Here is a 17749-nt window from a genome sequence, read left to right as displayed (position 1 = left end):
TATTTAAATAATATAGAAAGGAATAAAGGAGAAAATTAATTCCCTAAAATCCAAATACCCAGCAATAATTATAAATGGTTGGTGCTCATCTTTCTGTACTTTTCATATATATATATGTATATATATATGTATATATATATATATACACACACACACACACATATACAAACCCATATATATATTTAAATGTAGACTTTTATATACTATTTTATATGAACATGTTGTTTCACAGCCTGCTTTTATTTCCATTTAATTATATGTTGTGATGCACTTTCCTTCTGGTGAATACAAATACGTATCACTCTTTTGACTGGCTTCTGAATATTTCATTATAGGAATAACAGCTATTTAATGATTTGATAAACCAAATCCTAATATATGGACATTATGGTTACTTCTCATTAACTGCTTCTATGATTGCCATCCCTGTGATACCCTTTTGTATTCATCCCTGTGTTCTTCTCCAACAGTTTTTTCGGGAAGAGACTATTGGACCACAGGGTATACGTATGTTAAATTTTGATACCTAGTGCCAAATTGCCCTTGAGAAAGTTTATGCCAACTTAAAATCCTGCCAACAGTGGATGAAAGCACCCAAAGAAGACAGAAATTAACTTTCCATTTTTTTAGGCTTTTCTGAATTTTACCCACCTCCAGAACTTTACCACTAAATGCCTAAAAGACAAATGTCATGTTGATTAAGTTCTATAGGTTCAATATTGGTCCTCGCCTAGATTGCAAAATAAGTCTTTAAATTGATGGCTTATGAAATGAGAATAAAATCAGCAATCACTAAGATTTATTTGTTCCTGAAGATTAAGTAATGCTAACGTCACTTTGGTCTTTGATAAGGTTGATGGAAAGACAAGTCAAGGGAATGGCATAGTCGCAGGGTACCAGGGTACCAAGATTTCAGCTAGGAATACAACAGGACAAACTTATATGTATATGAATAGCTTTTTTACCACATGGAGAAATAAGGACTGGATGGATGGATTTGTAGTTGATTGAACAGCTTTATAATAGGCAGGTTGATTAGGGAATCCTGTCACCTCTATAGGGAGGTTGCCAGAGGAGCTAGGCTGTGACCTGCCAGCATGTACAAGGAACTAATTATACAAGGCCTTTGAAAACATGCTTTTTGGTGAAAATGGGATGCATCAAAGCCATGTAGCTTACCAAAAACAATGGCAGACAAAATCAGACTTGAGAAACATCTCAGCGAGATGAAACTATAGACCCAAATTTAGTCAGTATAAGTCTAAACAAAATGTTTAGTAAGGGCCAGGAGCGGTGGCTCATGCCTGTAATCCCAGCACTTTGGGAGGCCGAGGTGGGCCAATCACCTGAGGTCAGGAGTTCGAGACCAGCCTGGCCAACATGGTGAAACCCCCCTCCCCCGTCTCTACTAAAAATACAAAAATTAACCAGGCATGGTGGCAGGCGCTGGTAATCCTAGCTACTTGGGAGGCTGAGGCAGGAGAATTGCTTGAACCTGGGAGGTAGAGTTTGCAGTGAGCCAAGACTGCCCCATTGCACTCCAGCCTGGGCAACAAGAGTGAAACTCCATCTCAAAAAAAAAATTTTTTTTTAATAAGGAAAAGAATGAAGTATATACTTAGAATTAAAATTCTGGGTGTGTGTGTGTGTGTGTGTGAGAGACAGAGAGAGAGAGAGAGAGAGAGAGAGAGAGAGAATGGCAGAGGAACTAACAACCAGGATATGAGTTTAATCAATTGTAAATTAGAGCATTAGCATTGCACAGCAGATGGTAAAAATCAATGGAACCTAAGAGTATATTAATTATTTTTAAATCATGCTTAGCACACGTAAGGACACATGTGAAGACTTAGTTTCAGGCTTTATTCAAAGAATTCTCTCAAAGGAGCCTTGATGCATGTAGTAGCCCCTTGTGCAATGGGGTACAGAGAGAGGACTAGGAGAAGTGGGGAGTGACTAGTTGAGAGAACAACAAATAGATAATGGGCATAACTGTATTCAAATATCTGAAGACGTGAGCTGCCCAAAAAGGCAGAAGTAGGGTACAACTGCAGGTACAAAGCTCAAAATATGAGTGTAGGAGGCAGGGAGCATCCTATTTAAGCTGCTTAATACATTATCAAATAGCTATTGAGTCTCCCATCTCCAGTGATAAGGAATGAAGACTGGACCACCATCCACCAGGATGGCTACAAAGAGGTCTTGTTTGGGAAAGCAGGTTGTATTAGATTGTTTCTACCAACACAAGCATGAGTGGCATTTGCATGCTTAACACTCAAAAAACCCAACAATCTTCTGCAGAGAAGTAAAGCCCCATATCAACTGCTAACATTCATTCCTGCTAATGGTTCAACAGAGGCCAACTCTGTTCACATCCCAGCATATCAACTACCTACCACTTTCCCCCCTTTTCTCTTCTACTCAAGAGAACACCTAAAGTGTTCAAATGACTGGGCTCCTGGGCATCCTCGCCTCTCACCTGTCTGCACAATTCCCTTCCCTGCATGGCCTGCTTGTATGTGCCTTCTTCCCACCTTCACTTATGCTCTTCTCTTCCTGAAATCAGCCCCAACTAATTTTCTTTAGATATACAATTATTCTCACAACAAATAAGAAGATAGTTCCCAAATGATCAAGAAGAAACGTGGGAAAAAAGGACATTAAAAGGGGGCTCACAGATAATGAAGTAGAAATAGACACTAAATGAATGAAATTATGCTCAGCTTCAAATTATAATTAGGGAACACATGGGATACAATATTTTACCTATCATATTTTTGAAGATTAAAGAGTTTAGAGAAACTCCATGTTAGCACAGCATAGAGAAAGAGGTACAGGCTGGATGTTGATTGACAGTTTTGAAGGGAATTTGGTGATATCCTTCCAAGTTTAAAATGTGTATATTCTATTTTAGGGTTCTCTCTTGAACTTGTTTTTTCCTAGTACATTATAGAAACAGCTATGATATGTTTAAGCATCCGTCTTTGTTGGAAACAAACACATTAGGACAAACAAAGCTGTTCCTTTGCAAAAATATTGTTTTAAGCATTGTTGGAAAAAATGAAAAGCTGGAAATGACCCAAATGCCCATCACTTATTCATTCAACAAACACTTATTATATGTCCATATGTGCCAGGCAGTGCTTTAGGTGCTTGGGATGCATCTTGGAATAAAATGAAAAAAAGATATCTTCCCTTTTGGAGTCTCTATTTGAACACATCAATAGAGGACTGGTAAACAAAAGTATACACATAGAGTGGAATAACATGCAACCATTAATGATGAGGAAGCTCTCTATGTTCTTGATGTGGAAGAACAGCCAAGACATATTGGAGATATTGTTTGTAAAGGGTATGTATGTGTGTCTGTGCTTGCATTAAGCACAAAATTTTTTAGAAAGATTGGCAGAAAAACCTTAACAGCGGGAATAAATATTGGGGCAGAGGGAGGGAGAACATTACTTTTCTTTTTATAAACTCTTTTGTACTCTTTAATTTTTCATAACTAGCATGTATGATTTACATAATAAAAACTTACAGATGTTATTTAAAGAAGAAAAATTATAAAGCCTAATCAGTAGTTCTGCTAGAGAAGTGAGGCTCCTATCTCAAAGGAAATGGAAAATTCCTTAACCTATCTGTAGCCATCAAGAACAAAATGATTAGGTGGTTGATGCTGTTTAGACTGAAAGAATGGAAATTAATACCATAGTACTTTGGAACGCAAAACCAATGACATGAGTCGGGCCTGTGGTGTTACAGGTCATGGACATGGTGGACTCATCTGCACTTGCAAATCAAATGGGAAGACGGCCAGGGGCAAGGACAGGGCCAGATTCCAGCAGTCAAGTATTCTAGGGGTTTCTCCTGGGCCCATCAGCAACTAACCTTCCCCCTCTTGGAGCCTCAGTCTCCCCTCTGTAAAGTAGTAAGCTTGGATTCACTAATTGAAGATGTGGCCCAGTATTAACATTTTATGAATTTGGGTTGTTCTGGCAAGTCCTTATTTGTAGGGGAGAGATTTGAAATAGCCCTAAAATTCTCTAGTCTACGAGACAGTCTCCCCAACTTTCAAGTTACCTGCCTTTTCTTAGTACTATCAAGAAACATCAGTTACGTACTTTAGTATCTATTTTTGTTCAGATTCAAGTTTAAATACATTTGGACATTTTGTACTTAAGCTATTTCAATTTCAGGGTCACAGACAACCAGGCTTTTTGGATTCCACCTTAAATAGGTGACTAAGAGAAAGTGTTTTTTGAAATGTACCCATTCAATGAATTCAAGTTGATGTGTTAGGAAAAAAAAAAAAAAAACCATATGACTCAACACAGTAGACATTTCCAGATGAAATTTGAGTATAACTTCATCCTTTCTGGAAATTGGATTTCTGTCAGATTCACACACAGATTCACAAAATTTTCACTTTGCCTCTTCTTTGGGGGGTAAGTTATCGCAGGAGAAGAGGTAGGGGTTATTGATGAGTTTTCATGTTCATGTACTGAGAGAATATCAGCTTGGACGAGGCTGTGGGGAGACCTGCAAATGATGTCCCTGTCTTGTTTGTGCATCTCTGGGGGTGTCCACAGAGACCTTCTATCCTGAGTGGAGTATGTGACTCCTCATAGAACTAAATCGACCCTAGTTAGGGTGAGCTCCAAGTGTTCCGTGTAAAGCTAGTAAAGGTGTTGAGATCCAGACGAAAGGGAGGACAGCACAGCGGGCAACTCTGATAAACACCTGAGGAGATGTGGCAGAGAGTTGGTATTTGGAACAATCCCCTGCCATTTTTCTCTTCCCATTTGTTTTTCAACTGATTGGAAAACTGCTAATGAGCATGTTTACATTTTCTCCAGTTGTCTCACCCAAGCGTGAGACCAGCTGGGGAGAGGGATTTGTTCTCCCTCCAAGGGCCTGGCTGCCTCTCCCTGTCTCGTTCTCCCTCCCAGCTGCCAAGCCTCTCCTGGCTGTCTCCACACCTCCTGGAGTCAAAACTGTGCTCGGTGCTGGCCAACACAGCCCCACCACATGTTTTGCGTGGCTCACCCCATTCCTTCTCTCCCCCTTTGGGGGGTCATTTGTTTTGTTTTGAAGGAGGTGAGGTGCTGGGAGGTTTATGCCCTTCCATTCTGCTTTAGAACTGGGAGCAGGCCCAGATTGCATTTGCTTCCACTTCTGCGCGAAGGTCAAAGCCTTGAAGGAGAGCGTCCTTCCTCCTCCCACAGTTCTCAGGACATGTTCATTCTCTCTGGGCTGACCTGAGTTTTTAGTCTCCTCTGCCTGCCCAGTCCGTTCTCCATTGCTTTACCCTTCCCTTCTGATGGTGGTGTCTCAAGCTTCAGACAGTTTGAGGATTACCTTCACAGTGTTTTCCACATCCTAAGACATAATTTCTATGAAACCTCTCTTTGATGTGCTTGTTATAATTTATTTTAATATATTTTAGAGTAAATATGTAACTGTTGAGCAGTTCATTTACTCCCTGTGAATTATCTTGCCTCCAAGGGTATGTGAACCCCTCTCTTCATAGCCCCGTTTAAGACTCTCACGGCCTCTTTCGGAGGGTGCTGCTGGCTTTTACTCAACCTCACATTCTCCTAGAATCTCACATGCTCCTAGAGTTCTACTAGAATGTTCACGCTCCAGTTTCTAGCCTATTGGCCAATTCTGTTAGGCGATACCCCGAGGCTGTTTTGCCCATTCATTAGTTAGGGAGCTGTTTTGATGATGCCAGTTCTCCCTAAACCAGTGATAATAAATATTTGTTGAATTATGAATGGAATGAAAATGTTGTCTTCACTTGTCAGCACAATTCAAGAGTCGGAATCTCAATACCTGCAAACACTGTTTGTCTTTCCTGTCTCCTTCCTTTCTCTCTCTTCTCTTGTCTTCTCTTCCCTCTCTTCTCCTTACCTCTCCTCTTCTCTCTCTCTCTCCTCTTTCTCGTCCCTCCCTCACTCTCTCCCTCCTTTCTTCCTTCCTTTATTTCTTCCCAGTCTCCTTCATTCTCTCCCACCTTTCTTCTTCCACTTCTCCCTTTATTTATTTATTTATTTATTTATTTATTTTTGTCTTTTTACCTTTGGGTTAAAAAATTAGGATTTTATTTGGAGTTCACTTCCTAAAGAAACTCCTAACAGACCATGCACAGAATGCTTCCACACTGTAGTAGAAGAGTCTGGAGTTTTTTTCAGAGACCCTCTATTGACTTTCTGAGTTGAAACAGTTTAGACTCCACATAAAATATGTGTTGTTTACCCAGGCTCTTCATGCTCTGCATACTGTTACAGTCCTTGAAGAGCTTGTCAGTGACAAGTAAGATAAATGAATGAAGAGGACTTTACAAGTGTTTAAAAGCTAAGTATAGCATGTGCTGCCCACGACTTAATTAAACAGACCTGCGCTTAACTAAGTAACTTTGTGGTGGAAACATCTAGGGCCTTTCCCTTCCCCCAGACTCTGCCACTAGCAATGGTGCTCAGGATGTTAGAAATTCCTTGGTTGTCTGCAGTTGCTAATGTGTTAGCCTAGCTGTTAGCTGTCTCATTGGTTGAAGCATTAAAAGCTAGTGTGGACTGTGCATAATGACTTCTGAATTTATATTAGGGGATGGTCAGTAACATGGACTTCTTTGGGGCTCCATTAAGATTTTCTAATGTGTCTGAGTTCCATCGTTTTCAGAGGGAATTTTAAAATCAAAAGTGAGCTGCTTTTCTTTAAAGCTATGATTGGAGTGGGTGATCAGAGCCCATTCCCAGGTAGTCTTGATTTGTTTATGAAGGGGCTGGTCCTTAAGGATCTGAGCAGTGGGATGCACTGGTTACAAAGGAGGCTGCACAATCAGAGCCTCAGATCTACCAGTTATTTGAGCTCTGATTAGTTGCTTAATCCCTAAGCCTCATCTTCTTCATCTGTAAAGTGGGAGTAATAAGAAGCTTCTACCAAGGCAAATATTCAGGGCATGTGCAACTGTGTCACTCTTGGTTCTCATGGGTTTCTGCGTCTGTCATAGCAGCTATTAAAGATTTTAAATACAATCCCCACCCCTGCCTGCATCGCAGGGTTGATGTCAGACTGACTTAATGAGATGATGCCAACACAGTGTTGTTCGCACAGCAAGGGCCAAGCAGGCATTGGTTATTATTTTTTATGTTAGCAGGAGGCTCCATCTCACAATGTCAGTTAGGATCCTAACATTATGAGCAGAGCACATAGAACTCTTTCTTTATAAATAATCCTTCCTCATGGGCTGCACTGGCTGACAGTAGAACAGGGGAGATGATGCTTCTGGCTACAATTGTCCATAACCCTTCAGGGGATTCCCCAGGTTCCTAAGGTGGCAGCAGAAAGCAATGTTTTTTTTGAGACAAGATCTCCTTCTGTTGCCTAGGCTGGAGTGCATTGGCATGATCACAGCTCATTGCAGCCTCAACCTTCTGTGCTCAGGTGATCCTCCCACTTCAGCCTCCCAAGTAGCTGGGACTACAGGTGTGCACCACCACACTTAGCTTATTTTTTGTATTTTGTTTTTGTAGATGTGGGGTTTCACTATGTTGCCCAAGCTGGTTTCTAACTCCTGAGCTCAAGCCACCCGGCTGCCTCTGCCTCCCAAAGTGCTGAGATTTCAGGCATGAGCCACTGCGCCTGGCCACAGAAAGCAGCTTAGCAACATAATTTCCCTCCCATGATTTTAGCAGGAAAAAAGAAAAGAAAAACTGCACAAAATATGCAATAGGAGCAGTAGATCAGCATCTGTCTCTCTATCTATGGTGTTTGGTTTATGCTGAAGACATTCTTCCCTCTCTTGCCCATTTTATAGATATAGGAAATGAGACTCAAGGAATCCTGATTCAGTCTGAGTCTCAATATGAATGCTTGGCCAAAACTGAATTAGTGCTAGGCAGGTGTTACTTCCCTAAGGAAGGTGAGAGTTCTGTCACGCTAAGTGATGAGAACTCTCAAGAAGTATCCATGGAAAAGAGCCTGGGAGTCACAGGCGTGTTAGTCCTGTGCAAAAATTAAGTGCAGGCTTGTTAATTATTCAACTATGATTAGGGTTTTAGCTGAGATTCTTGCAAAAACAGACCCCAAGCTGGGTGAGGTAGCTCACGCCTGTAATTCCTGTGCTTTGGGAGGCTGAGGTGGGTGGATCACCTGAGGTCAGGAGTTCAAGACCAGCCTGGCTGACATGGTGAAACCCTATCTCTACTAAAAATACAAAAAAAAAAAAAAAAAAAAAAAAAAAGCTGGGAGTGGTGGAAGGCACCTGGAATCCCAGCTACTCTGGAGGCTGAGGTGGGATAATCACTTGAACCCGGGAAGTAGAGGTTACAGTGAGCCGAGATTGCACCACTGCACTCCAGCCTGGGTGACAGGCGAGACTCTGTCTCAAAAAAACAAACAACAGCAAAAACAAAAACAAAAAAAACAGAAACAAGCAAAACAGATCCCAAGGCAAGCTTTTACTGCAGGTAGTTTATTTGAGAAGTGATCTCCAGAAACATGGTGAGAGAATGGGGCAGTGATACAGGGAAGGGAAAAGGCCAACAAAGGGTGCATCAATGGGCAGTTTTCTGCTATAGTCAAACAGGGCTCCCACTGCTGAGGACCTAGTGAAAGATTCTGGAGCACACTGTAGGGTTGTCCACTGAGGGGCCAGGATGCTGGCTATTTATGTACCATCTCCTTCCCTCACAGATTTAGAGTTGTTTCAGGGGCATGAGCTCCCTAACACTTCCCATCTGCCCCATTCCCTGGCCAAGTGTGCACCTGTGGCCATAGCAAGACCTCAAGCAGAGGAAGATGCACGGGCTCCTGGTGGGAAGACAGCAGCACATCCAGGACTGTCCATCCAAGCTGCAGACAAGATCTGGTGTGGAACAAGAGAATATAGGAGGGATCCTGACATTCTCTGCAACAATTAAAAATAAAATAAAATAAAATAAAAGTGCTTAATGAGTAGGTATAAAAACACCAGCCAAACCTTCATGATGATCTACTAAATTTCTGTCTGTAAATAGGGACCGAGAGAGAGAGCCACCTTTAACAAAGTTGGGAGGGAGAGTCCGACCAGTGTTCTGTTCTGCTATAGAGGAGGGGCAGGAAGGATGGATCAGCTGAATGAGTTTGGGGAGATCAGACCAGTGCTCAGGGAAGAACTGATGCTATAGCAGTGGATTGTGTAGATATCTGTAAACACACAGATGCCAAGAGCCTGGCCCATTTTCCCAGAGATGTTACAGTGTGACATGGGTGAGTATACGGCTGTGGCTCTGTCTTAAATTCCTTCCAAATGCCACAGGTTGATGTTATTTTGAAAAATAAGGTGGTGAATTTTCATCTCACATACATTTCCTGCTCTTTCCACATCCAGTAAAGGAATGAAGGAAGCCCGTACACATACACACACTTGCATATCTCACATTTGGTGTTCTAGTTCCCCTCATTGACCTGCTTTCCTCTCAAGGTGATTAGAGGGCCACTTTACTGTGCCATCTCCCCAGTGTACTCTCGTTATACCTATAGCCAAGCCAACTTTCAAATCTTAACTCAAGGGGCATTTGACCCATGGAGCCTTATTCGATGCCTCTGCCCTCAGCTGGAGGGGATCTCTATTGCCTCTGAACATCCATTTAAACCATACCCTTCTCTCCTCCTCCTCTTCTTATACTGTTTTATAGTCAGGCTTCTATTTCCTCATGTCCTATTCATCTTTGCCTCACCCCTGCACCTAGAGTGGACCTTACCCTTCATGACACTGCTGTAGGACTCTGGAGTCAGACACCTGGGTTTGAGTTCTGTTCTTCTACTCACTAGCTGAATAGTTATGGGCTTAGTTTCCTCATCTGTAAAAGAGGGCCCCAAGAATAGCCATCTCAGGAGTGAGGATTCAGCAGGAGAATGCTGGCCAAACACTTAGCCTGGCACATAATTATTCTTGGCATCATTGCAGTTGCAGATGTTCAGTAGGTGTTGAGTGAATTTCAGTGCAGTGTCCACAGTAGAAGCCTTTACATCATTTATTCTTACATACTCCCAGAAAGTTCCCCAATGCGGCACATTCCTTTAATAGCTTCTGCATCCTCTGGCTTCATTTTGTCCTCCAACTGTGACCTGAGCGCTGCAACTTAGATTCTACTCAATTATGATTCATTGCTATGTGAGTCTAGTGGATGGTCAGGAAATCTCTCCTCCCCTAGCTCTCCCATTCTTGTCTGGTTTCCTCATCTTTTACTTGGAGACAAGAGCTGTTCACCTTGCTCTGATTAGGTGGAAACAAGACAGTAGAAAAGTTCCTGAACATTTGGGATTTCCCTAGTGGGAAACAGGGACAGAAAAGAAAGCCTGATAGAATAAAACAGTAATTGCTATTGTACAGTATTATCTCCATATCCCATAGCAACAGATCTTATTATATTTTTTTCTATTTAAACCATATTCATGAAGGTTTTATTGTTAACTTGATCCAGATGACTGATCAAAGCAAAGTTTGTTATTGCCACCTTACTAAAATATTTTTAAAAGCAGTTTTAATACAATGTGTTTATCACTACATATTGCCATTAGGCTATTGAGTCTATTACTAGTCGATCAAGGATTTTCATTTTGTTTCAAGAGCTCCTTGGATAAACTCTTCAGAAATGTCAAAAGAGTTGGAGTATCTGGCACCTTTTCACAGATGGTGCTCATCAGATATTTTAGTTAATGGATAAAGTTTCAGTTTTCCATGTTTGACTTTTGGCACTAACAGAGGTTTTCTAAAGGCTCCTGCTCCCCCAAACGCTAGGGGATAGTAAGAAATGAAACTAATAACACCCCAACACCCCTTATTCTTAGTGAGGTAAGTAATCAGGGAGGTGGTAGAGTATTGCATTGGGTCCAATTAGCTAAGGAATGGCATATTTCTTGAAGAAGACCAATTCGACTTGCCTAACAGCTCCAAAGCTATGCACATACTCTTCCTTCGCCACTCCCAAGAATTACAACAAAGAAAAACAAATAAACAGGAAAAGTTAAACTGCCACATCAAAAGTTAAATACTCAACTGGCTCATCCTAGACTCCCATCTTCCCTCTTATCTGTTCCACAGTAGCCTGTGTGCCCTCTCCATCCATCCATTTTTACACTCATATACTTTGACACACTTTTACTTACAGCTAAGACATGAGACTCTGCACTAGATGGAGAGTGCAAGGGCAATCCACACATAGTATTTCCCTCAAGAGATTTTCAACCTAGTGGTGGAGAAAGCCAAGTGAACCTGCAGTTAGTTACCGTTGGTTCAGATAAGTTCTGTGATGGCAGAGACCCAGGGGGGTGGCTACAGGATTCTGCTGAAAGCAGTGGAAGAGGCGGGCTTAGGAAAGTTGTCTCTGGAGATGATGGCATTGAAGCTAAGACCAGAGAACTAATGGGTATAACTCAGGCTTAAGGGATAGAGCATGAAGAGCAGGACCGAGAGAGAGAACAGCATGTCCCAAGGCTGGGACAAGGAGAACGGGAGGTGTAACTCTGGAAGTAACTAGCAGTCACCTAGCAAGAGATGCCTAAGCATGTCAAAGACCCAGGCTGTTTTCCTGAGTGTAGCGGGAGCCTCCCAAGAACCTGAATCCAGGGAGGAACAGAAATCTGATGTCACTCTGGCAATGGAATGTGTTCAATGGGAGGTGAGAGTGCGGCAGGAGAGCTGTTAGGAGGCGATGGCCCCAGAGAAATAAGGTGGCGCCTTGAAGAAAGAGGAAGTAGAAAATGAAATCTGATTAGATTTGTCTCCACAGTCATGACGTAATATAGTAAAAAGAGTATAACACAGTTAGCCAAAGGCAAAGGTGTCTGGTCAGCAGTTTGGTAGACACTGCAACGGAAATAAAAATGGGCCTCAGTGAATCGCTAAATGAGTCCCTGAGTTCCCAAGTGCTATGCTGTGGAAAGTAATCCCTCTCCAACTCTATATTAGTTTTCCTGGGTTTTTAGTTTTGCCTGCCCAGAAGATTTGCTGCTTCAGGCTTTTCAGTGGGCACCTCAAGCATCTGAGGCTACAGGGCTGTGGACCATTATGTATGGGATCACCTGGTAAGTTGGCCTAGAGTTATTTGAACAAACAGTATCCCTGTCCAATCCTTGTTACAAATTTCTGTAGTTTTTCTTTCATTGACTGTTAGGGAGTGTTATTTGTGACTTCCTGTCCTTCCAGACCCTTGTCTATGTGTAAACCGGTATAATTGGGTGGGGATGAAGCTAGATAGTGCAGACTTAAAAAAAAAAATTTAAAAGAGATCCATTTTAAATTTGACAATTAAAGGATCAAGATTGGTCAAACTGTTTTTATAGGAGAGAACACCAGCAACTAGCCGGTAAGAAATCGGTCACAGTTTAGGGGATATGTTACAAGCAAGATAAATAAAAACGGTCTAGAGTATCAGACCAAACTCTCATTTTTCATCTCTGTTTCACACTCTTCTCTTCCAGCCCAGACTAATCAAAAGAAGCCTCTTCCGCTCACAATTGCTCTGTGTACATTTCCCCCAGATCTGGTATTCGCATGAACAACGTGGTTTATTTATATTTCAGCACCAAATTGGAAAGATGACATCATTCATTTACAGTCTTTATCCCATGACATGCCTACTCTCCAACACCTCATTTTAGCAGACACATTTAGGACTGCATATAGCATCTTGTTTAGCTTGTACATTCTTTTATGGGATACAGTTCAAAGGTAGGGAACTTTAGGCTTGTTGCTGGTAAGAAAATAATCTCATAAAATCACAGGAGCTTCCCCAAAGGATGAGGATATTACGATGTTTACAATAGCAGAATTATTATTTGTTCGTTTAGGCTCCATCCTTCATTCTTGAGCGAGTCCCTTCCTTCTTCCCCACAGCAGATCTTACAGCTCCCCTCAGGCTCTCAGAATTCTATTTAGAAGAAACAATTCCAGATTTATTAGTTCATGAGTTCAAAAGTACAGGATCCTGACAATACTGGAATTTTAGGTGTGAACGCCGAATTTCAGAATCTCATGTGCAATGGCAGGCTGGCTGAGGGGAATCTCAGTACTTAGTCTGCAGCAGCTCCACTGACCTGCTCTTTCTCACAAGGCATAACTTGCCCATTGGGTCTTCTGACACTTTAAGTGGACAAGTGAAGGATGGAAATGCTCTCAGCTGCCAGAGGTTGCCTGGGATTTTTTATTTAATTTTAAGTGGCTCTTTCCCTCTATTTTTATTGTTTTTATTCATATAGACAGTTTTTTTTTAACATTCACTTTGGGGCCTTTCAAATATTGTACACATTTTAAAAAATGGAGTGAGTAAATCATAAGACATCCTCTGGCAGATAGAATTGGGATGTGAGGTGTTTCCAAAACTTAACAGAATCAAAGCATTTTATGGGAAAGTTCTTTCTACCTGTTTAGCTGTTTGCCTTTTCTGCTAGCAGCAAGACAAGGAAAAAAGCCTAGAGATTGAGAATTGGATGACCCAGAAAATCTCCATGTTCTATGTCAAGAAAGAGACTCTTGGGGCTGAAATCTACACCTTACTTTTCTAGCTGCCAAATGAGGATAGTAATAATTGCTCCTGGGAAAGTATTGAGAATAAGTTAGATTGTATGTGAAAAATACTATTAAGAATGCACAATGTTAGGTCCAGACTTTTCTTTATTGTCAGTGTATTATTTATATTACATAACAAAACTCCAACTGGTTGGAGGCTCTGCCAACCACTGACTTCTGGCTCTCTGAAAGTATTGTTGGTTCATCGTCATCTTGAGCCACCAGTGGGATTGTTATGGCAACTCATGAAATGTCCTCAACTCTCCGTGACCTTCCCTGCTGAAAACAAACATGTAGCTTGTCTCTAGGATGGCAGCATCCCTCAAAATCATGGCCCCTTCATTCTTTTGGTCACTCATTACAGCAGCATGTATTATATATCTACATCTGCTAGGCCCTATGCGAGATTCTAGGGAGAGGCAGATGAAAGAAATAGCTTCAAGGTCTACAGACATACGGACGGATAAATCTGTGGTTATAGAGCTATGGCACGCAGGAGGCACGTGTCACCCAGCCTCGAGGACAGGGTGAGGAAAAGGCTCCTAGATTAAATAGTTTGAGTTAGCCAGACATAGAAGTTAAAGGTGAAGAAAGGGGGCTAGGGAGGCATTGCAAGCAAAGGAAGCAGCACATACAAAGGAGGAAAAATGTCTTACAGCAAACAACAACAGCAGTAACTATAGTAAGGACAGCATTTGACTTTCATTGCCAGTTACTGGACTGACACTTGAAGTCCATCATATCATTTGCTCCTAGCAGCAACCCCAAGGAAAGAGGCACTATTCCTCTCATTTTAGAGTTGAGGAAATTGAGGTTTATAAACAGTTTACTCTCTTAAGTTCACATAACCAGCAAAGAGGTGGAGCCAGGACTTGAATCCAGGCAGGTCTATCCTCAAACCCTCATTTCCCGACTTTCTGAGCTGGATAATTTTGTCTGCTTTTTTTCCCGTGGTCTTTAGGCATTTTTCTAGATTCTGAGAGCCTGTCAGGCCAACTCCTCACTGGTCCATTTCTTGCCCTGCATAATAAAGCAGTACACTTCTATTGCATTGGGGGTTTAACCATGACTCCAAGTTGCCTCATGTGACAGGCATCATGGATTGTAAACTAGAGTGGTCAGTTCTTTTCCCATTGACTTTGTACCTTTTGCTCAGTTCCCTTAAGGAACAAAATCAGTTAAAATGTCCATAGAGAGCCATTTCCCAAGAAGTCATCAGAGCAGTAAACCATCTCCATCAGTATTTTTGCATTTGGCAGTGTTCGAGTGGATTTTTCTGCCTTGTCTTGTGAGACCATTGTTTATCTGTAGTTCTGTGTTTCCACCCAGCCCTTCCCATCTTTCCATACAGGACTTCCATCTCCAGCTTGCTCTAGAGTGTTGGTCTAGAGTCTCAGTCATAATTGTTGCAATTGCAAGCTCACCTTGGATCTCTGTGATTGCTTGATAATGTAAAGCAAAGCACCTTAGAGTATGTCCATTTTTTCCCTTTTAAATCACAAGAAGGAAGTACATTAACATTTACAGATGTAACATAATAGCTTTAAGGATGTGACAAACCTTTTTTCACCAAAGTTAATGGCATGGTGCTTTCTTTATTAAGTTTCAACTTGACTAACAGTGAAAATTCCTGAATTAGGAACAAAGGGATCCCTATAAGTACTGTAATTATGCCCCGAATCTCTTTGACTGATCTTCTGGCTCCTGATGGAATCTTCCTTGGTTTTTGTTCTGCACAGACCCAGAACAGAATGAAGTTGATGGCAGACAACTATGATGATGACCATCACCATTACCACCACCACCACCATCACCACCACCATCGATCTCCTGGGAGGTCGCAACATTCCAATCACAGGCCCTCTCCGGACCAGGTCAGTTTCATCGCTGCTTACCTCCAAGACCCCTTTTACCCTTTAGATATTTTAAGATAAAATAAATAATCCTCAAGAAATAATAAACATCATAAAGTGATACGTTCTTTGAACTGAAACTAATAGCTTTGGTATTTATTTCCATCAGTCAAGGAATCTAAATGTTTTTCTTTCTCCTTCCTCTTTAAGGTTTTGTCTTTTCTTGTTTATGTTATGCATTTTCTTTCCTCCCCTCCTTTCTTCTTTCATAGATATGTAGTCTATTGCTGGCTCCGTATCTCATGGCGGGTTACTTTGGAATGTCTCTTTCAGAGTTTTAAGAGAAAGCACTTTGTTTCCATGAGCTTGGCAACCAGAGAAGCCTTGAGTTCGCTGAGCACTTTCCTAGAAAATTCTTTAGTGATGCAAATTAATGGTGGGGTAAAACAACAAGGAGAGAAATCCGTTTTGCCTGCGTTTTAGCCAGTGAAGTCAAGGAGTCTGGTTTATTTGATTTGGACCCTATCTCCTCCCTTGACTAAGTAACGCATGTGAAAAGATGGATTGACAAAAACAAAAACCGCCTGTGGTTTTACAGCAATATTTACATTCACCCACCAAATGCAAAAACTATTTACAGTGTTTAGTATTAAAACTCTTGAAGGTGAATTTTATGGAAATTAGGAAATTAAATGCAAACTAGCAGGATAATATAGTCAATATGAGCAATATTTCTTACTTTGTTGTACTAAGATTCCTGCCTCCCCCTGCCCCCGTTTTTGGTGATCCTAGTGTAACTGATACATTTCCATAGATGGGAGCAATAGGTAACAAAATAGAACCATCTGGATAAGTATGCACTCCTTTGGATATGGCAGGGTGAGGGGTTTTCAGAATTACCTGTGTGAAGAGGCAGTTTAATTGTTTGCTGGGGGAGGAGGTACTTGTGATGCTCCTAAAACTTTTCACGTGGCTCTGTTTCCTTTTCACCTCCTGTTGCTAGCATCCCAAAGAAGTTAAGATTTGAAGTTTCCAAGATGTTTTACCTGGAGTACAAGTCCTGGGGGAGCTGTTTATATAGAACACAGCATTAGAAGTTCTCCTGGGAGCTGTGCAGTGAGGCAGCCAGCACCAGGAGGCTCCCCAGCCCCTGAGCTTGACCTGACCTTTGTACCTGGAAGCTTTTGCCCTCAGAGACCCCAACATTGCTGAAGCTGTTCACACAGAAAAAAATCTAGATTTCCGAAGCCAAGTACAGACAGGGCATGATTTCATGTTTTAGCTCCCAAAATATTGCTCTTGATTTGGAGATCTGAAATGTGGAGAGAGGTGTCAATTTCATGTCATTATCTTGTATGTCTGTGTTTTGGTTTTATTTATTCAATTACCACCCTTCACCATCACCACCACCACCACTACCACCTCCCCGCCTCTGCCTGCTCCAGTAGACCTGGCATCCTGCTAACTAAACCAACTCGTTCTCATTCCTGGTCCCTGCCTTTTTCTCCTTGGCATTCTCCCAGATAGGGTGAGTATGAGGTTTTATTGGTGGGAGCCTGCAGTCCCCACTTTGGCCATTCATTCTGAGCCACACATGCTAGAAGACCATCCTGAGTTCCCCCACTCAAACCCCAACAGAGAGACAAAAACAGAGAGTACCATAAGAGTAGAAAGAAGGATTTGGAGCCAAGTCAGGGGAGTAGGTCATCCAGGGACCTGCTGAGATAACAAACCAGCTTGTCTCATCACAGAGACACATATGCTCCTATGTTCTACTGGGAATGAGGCACTAGAGCACATCTATCTGCCTTGTGAATGATATTTCTTACAAAAGCTAGGCTCCTGCTACTTTTCCAGAGAGGTGTAGTCACAAACTAGGGTGTCTTGTCCACTTGACTGACTCTTATGTTTGTCCACTGACACTAGAGTTTGTCATAGGGTGGTGTCCTTCCCAGAAGAGTTAGCATTCCTTGAAGAGTGTCTGGCTAAGCCATGTTGCTGAGACCTTTGGCACATGTTTCTCACTGCTACTGTTAGGAAGATGGTGATGGTCTTTCACTTTCACATCCACCATCTCAGTGAACACTCTAAGCAACCCATGGACATAGAGGCAGTTAACCTCATCGCCTTCTCCAGATGAGAAATCTGGGGCCCGGGAAGTGGGTGAATAGGCTGGAATCCTGTTCCGAGTTCCTAACCTAATTCCATGGCAGCCACTATGTGGCACTTGGGGAAGAGCATGATGGACAGAACCCCTGTCTTCAAGGCATTTGCTGTCTAGTCCTAGAATAAGAATCCAGGTCGTCTGATGTCTTGTTCAATTCTTTTCTGGTTCATGTCA

General features: G+C 41.9%; 1 protein-coding gene across 10 annotated transcripts in view; it reads left to right on the top strand.

Annotated features, from left to right (window-relative positions):
• Positions 1–17749, top strand: part of ERC2 (ELKS/RAB6-interacting/CAST family member 2) — a 976550-nt gene that overhangs the window by 768254 nt on the left and 190547 nt on the right. For all 10 annotated transcript variants that reach the window (XR_010111441.1, XR_010111442.1, XR_008625007.2 and 7 more), the window contains one exon: positions 15295–15429. Coding sequence is in view for 3 of the 10 variants with exons in the window: in XM_055110956.2 (XP_054966931.1) it covers positions 15295–15429 (135 nt within the window). In the remaining 7 variants the exon portion in view is untranslated. The remainder of the gene's footprint in view (positions 1–15294; positions 15430–17749) is intronic.

The sequence above is a fragment of the Pan paniscus genome, chromosome 2, assembly GCF_029289425.2.
Source record: "Pan paniscus chromosome 2, NHGRI_mPanPan1-v2.0_pri, whole genome shotgun sequence".
In the NCBI taxonomy this organism is placed as follows: domain Eukaryota; kingdom Metazoa; phylum Chordata; class Mammalia; order Primates; family Hominidae; genus Pan; species Pan paniscus.
This window is presented reverse-complemented; position numbering and strand designations above follow the sequence as displayed.